The following is a 4,284-nucleotide window of genomic DNA, read 5'->3' as shown; positions in this document are numbered from 1 at the left end:
GCACAATTTGGACACAGAGTAATAATAATAACAACAACAACGACGATGATGATTAATAACACTGCTTATTATAATTATTAAAAATAATATTTTATTTAGTAGCACTTATACTACAACTTATACTACGACTATACTACAAATATAAATGACTAAATCAAAACAGTAGAAAATATTACTATTATAATATATAACTGTAAAATAACAATTAAAAATAATATTTATTAATATATTTATATTATAAAAACAGTATTCTTCCACCAAACAATGTAGTTCCTCAGAATAAGTTGTGGTTGCAACAGACAAACGTAAACAAAGGTGCTTCGAACGTGGCTCAGCCAATCAGAATCAAGGATGTACTATTTATGGTAGTCTTAATTTTTTTACTATTCAAACGTTAATCCATCCTGTAAACTCATTCCCTTCCCATATGATTTCAGCTAGCCCTTATGATCGACTATTTCATTCTCAAATTGAGAACGAAACCGCTGAAATAACCTTTGTTGGTGATTAACTGTTAATATGAGCTGTCCAACAAAGCACTAAGCCCCGTGAAGCCGTGGTTTACAGTGAATTTATAACAGCTATAAATCCGCTTCGCGTCGTACCTAAGAACACCCCTTAGCTGTTATAAATTTACTGTAAACCACGCAAAGTTGCTTCGAACGTGGCTCAGCCAATCAGAATCAAGGACCGGAACTATAAGGAATAAGGAATAAACCTTAATGTATCAAAATATCTGTCTGTTATTGATTCAGACGAGCTGGAGAAGAACTACGACGAGGTCACGGTGAACATGATCATCGCTGTGGTGCAGGCCATCGGCTTCTCCAACTCCTTCAACAACCCCATCATCTATGCCTTCATGAACGAGAACTTCAAGAAGAACTGCGTGGCCACTCTTTCTGCGTACCTGCGGCGTCCCGTCCAACGGCCCGACCTCAGCGTGCACTTCTCCAAACACCTCAAAACAGAGGCCTTCAGCAGGAACCACGCCAACCCGCAGCAGAACCCAGCGCTGACGTCTTCACAAGGAGACCTGGAGATATCCACGGCGTTCGCCGAGCAGAACGTCAAAACCGCTTCGTCTCAGCTTCCCTCCAGCAGCTCCTGCGTCAAATAAACTCAGCACAGGCGGATCTGATGACAGCAAAAGCAGCCTCATGAGTTCAGGATAACAAATGCATGATGGGAGACGCAGATCGAGAAAGAGACGTGCTGGAGGTTCATGAGCAGCACAATGGAAACACAACAGACTGACCTCACTTAATCGTCATTGTTTACTCAATCATGTCATTTCAAACACAGATGCTGTTGTTTTTCTGTGGAACACAAAAGGGTAAAGTCTGCAAAATCTGCCGCAAGCACTGAGCCTAAAGGGACATGGAGATGAAAAAATAAATACATGGGAGGAAAAATAATATTTCAGTGCTTTCTCTGAGGGACCTAAAAGAGTTATTTTAGTTTTTTTTTTTTTATTATTTATTGAATATTTTCAATTACATTTGTATTTACTTAATTCAAAATATTAAACATTAAAGCTATAAAACTGAATAATATATATCTCAGTAATACTAAAAGTACACTTATTTTTATTTTTTTAAAGGTTTAGTCAAATTAAATTTTTGCTATTTTTATCTTTTTTATTTCTATAGTTGATTAATTTTAGATTTTTTTTATTATTTATTTAATATTTTGAATTACATTTGTATTTACTTAATTCAAAATATTAAACATTAAAGCTATAAAACTGAATAATATAAATCTCAGTAATACTAAAAGTACACTTATTTTTATTTTTTTAAAGGTTTAGTAAAATTTAATTTTTGCTATTTTTCTTTTTTTAATTTCTATAGTTGATTCATTTTAGATTTTTTTTTATTATTTATTGAATATTTTGAATTACATTTGTATTTACTTAATTCAAAATATTAAACATTAAAGCTATAAAACTGAATAATAAAAATATCAATAATACTAAAAGAACACTTATTTTTATTTTTTGTGTCATTTATTTTACATTATTTACATTTTTGCTATTTTTAGCTTTTTTAATGTCTATAGTTTTGATACATTTTTTATTAACATTTTAGATTTAGTTACTTTAGTACATAAAAAAAAAGAGATGTAGCAATAGGAACTAGCTGAATTTAAAAAATATATATACATAGTTCATTTTAATTCAGTTTATGTTTACTTTATTTCAGTTAATGTCAATAATATATAGTAACAAAAGGGATATCATAATTTTAGTTAACTATAACTCTAGAATGCAAACGTTTTTTAGGGGAACAAATGTTTTGCAAGCAAATGCAAAAGTTTTGAAATAGTTTTTCCTCCCATCTCATATATATATATATATATATATATATATATATATATGACAAATAACGACAGAACACTTTTCTATGAACTATTTGAGATACACTTTACTTGATGCCTTTATGCATAAGTATTCATTATGCACAATATAATGCATAAACAACTGTAACCAATGTGAAAATGCATTATAATATTTGCAGATTCTTTGTTACATTTGAGTTTGTTTGTTGTGCGTTTTATTGCATTATACTTTCTAAAAGTGTAACAATGAATATATGAGTATTATAACTTTTTTCACAATTACTCATGTTATCATACAATGCATAATAAGGTACATTAGAAAGCATAATCAGTGCATTCAAAATACCTTTATAATGCATTATATATGGAGGCTTCAAGTAAAGTGTTGGTTTTAAAGTCTTGAATAACTAATAGAGAAGGACACTAAATACTCCACTGGCAGCTCTGCTCTTTAGAGGCAAACAACTGATTTCCTCGTGTGGACTTTATATAGAAATGTTTGAACATTAGTTTAGAGCGAAACCATTTGTGATGAACAGCTGGGACTGTTAAATGATTCATGCTAATGACAATGAACTAACGAGATTCTCAACAGGGTGAAAATGTGCTTGTTAAAAGTGGTGACTGTGTTTTTGTGGTCTGTAACAGATTCACGCTGCATTACAGGTGTGTTTTAAGGGCACTTGCATGCTCTGATGGACAGGAACACGCATTGACTTCAGAAAATCACACGATGGAGCGTCACATTTGTCTGTTTTTGATGAATCTCAGCGGCTTGTTGTGTAAAAGCATGCAATATGCAGGGTCTCAAACGCATTCACAGCGTCTGACAGTTTTAATAATGCACCAAAAATAAATAACGTGAAGCAATGTGCTGCTGGTGTTATCGTAATGTACATTTTATTCACACCTGATACATATTTACATTGAACATGGACGTCAGTCTTGCCTGTTTGACGAAACACAGCAGCAGCGCAAAGAAAACGAAACGAAAACCGCACATGCATAAATTAGATTTGATTGCTAATCTATAAATTCAAGTGCTTCAGTTAAACTTAATCACTTAGCCTTTAACAAGTAAAAAATATAATCTCAAATGAGAAAATAACAGGGTCGAATGTTCGCAGGAATCCCAACATAAAGGCCTATTATCATCGAGATAATATCAATAATCAGTGATTTCAGTCTTGCTGCAGATTCATTCATCAGAACATCATTCCCACCGTTTCAAATGAGAAACACTGTTTTGGCAAGGCCGAGAAACCCTAAAGGCACAAAATGATTGATTTGAACTGTAAAAAACCTAAGAGGTGCAGAAGAGCTGGAGATCTGCAGCAAACGCTCGTTACGCTCCACATCACAGCCGGCAGTTTATAAGGCCAGAGGGATGTGGAAATCAGGACTGTCGAAGAGCAAAGGCCTGCGCGGGGGATTGGGCTCCTTCGTGGCGCTGTGTAAGAGTTTAAAGAGTCCAGTGCCGATGTTCATGGGGATTCCCATTATAATGCATTCAGACACACCTGCAGAATGACACCAAGACAGAGGAATGAGTCAAGTTTGCAGATGACAGCTGACATCCAGTTGAGTTATTTGGGGAAAAAAACTAAGAAAATAAAAATACATTTAAATAATATAAATAAATAAATAAAAATGTAACAAAAGATAAATAAATGTAAAAATAACCAATTTTAAAATATGGAAAATCTCAGTTTGCACTGCTAAAAATAACAAAATTGCAGGGTACATCTAGGAAAATAACATTCGTTTTCTCACATTAGGAAAATTTGTAATAAATTATTTTTCCATTAAGATTTTCACATTTTGCAGCCAATGCATTTCTTATTAGAAGCTCATTACTGTAATTTTGTACACCGATATAATTATTAAAATTAGACTAGTATAAATTAAAGGCAGTGCAACAATCATTATGTATAAATACTGAAA

The 4,284-nt window shown here is 32.9% G+C and overlaps 2 protein-coding genes across 2 annotated transcripts in view; one reads left to right on the top strand and one right to left on the bottom strand.

Moving 5' to 3' along the window:
- The window catches only part of LOC107659649 (pyroglutamylated RFamide peptide receptor-like), a 31,947-nt gene extending 30,719 nt beyond the window's left edge, over positions 1–1,228 (top strand). The window contains exon 6 of the mRNA XM_016448659.1: positions 756–1,228. Within this exon, the coding sequence (XP_016304145.1) occupies positions 756–1,120 (365 nt within the window). The 3' untranslated portion in view covers positions 1,121–1,228. The remainder of the gene's footprint in view (positions 1–755) is intronic.
- A 1,967-nt stretch (positions 1,229–3,195) lies between these two features.
- The window catches only part of polr3a (polymerase (RNA) III (DNA directed) polypeptide A), a 36,898-nt gene continuing 35,809 nt past the window's right edge, over positions 3,196–4,284 (bottom strand). The window contains exon 31 of the mRNA XM_016448658.1: positions 3,196–3,860. Coding sequence (XP_016304144.1) covers positions 3,712–3,860 — 149 coding nt within the window. The 3' untranslated portion in view covers positions 3,196–3,711. The remainder of the gene's footprint in view (positions 3,861–4,284) is intronic.

Source organism: Sinocyclocheilus anshuiensis, unplaced genomic scaffold (assembly GCF_001515605.1).
Source record: "Sinocyclocheilus anshuiensis isolate Anshui unplaced genomic scaffold, SAMN03320099.WGS_v1.1 scaffold75, whole genome shotgun sequence".
Lineage (NCBI taxonomy): Eukaryota > Metazoa > Chordata > Actinopteri > Cypriniformes > Cyprinidae > Sinocyclocheilus > Sinocyclocheilus anshuiensis.
This window is presented reverse-complemented; position numbering and strand designations above follow the sequence as displayed.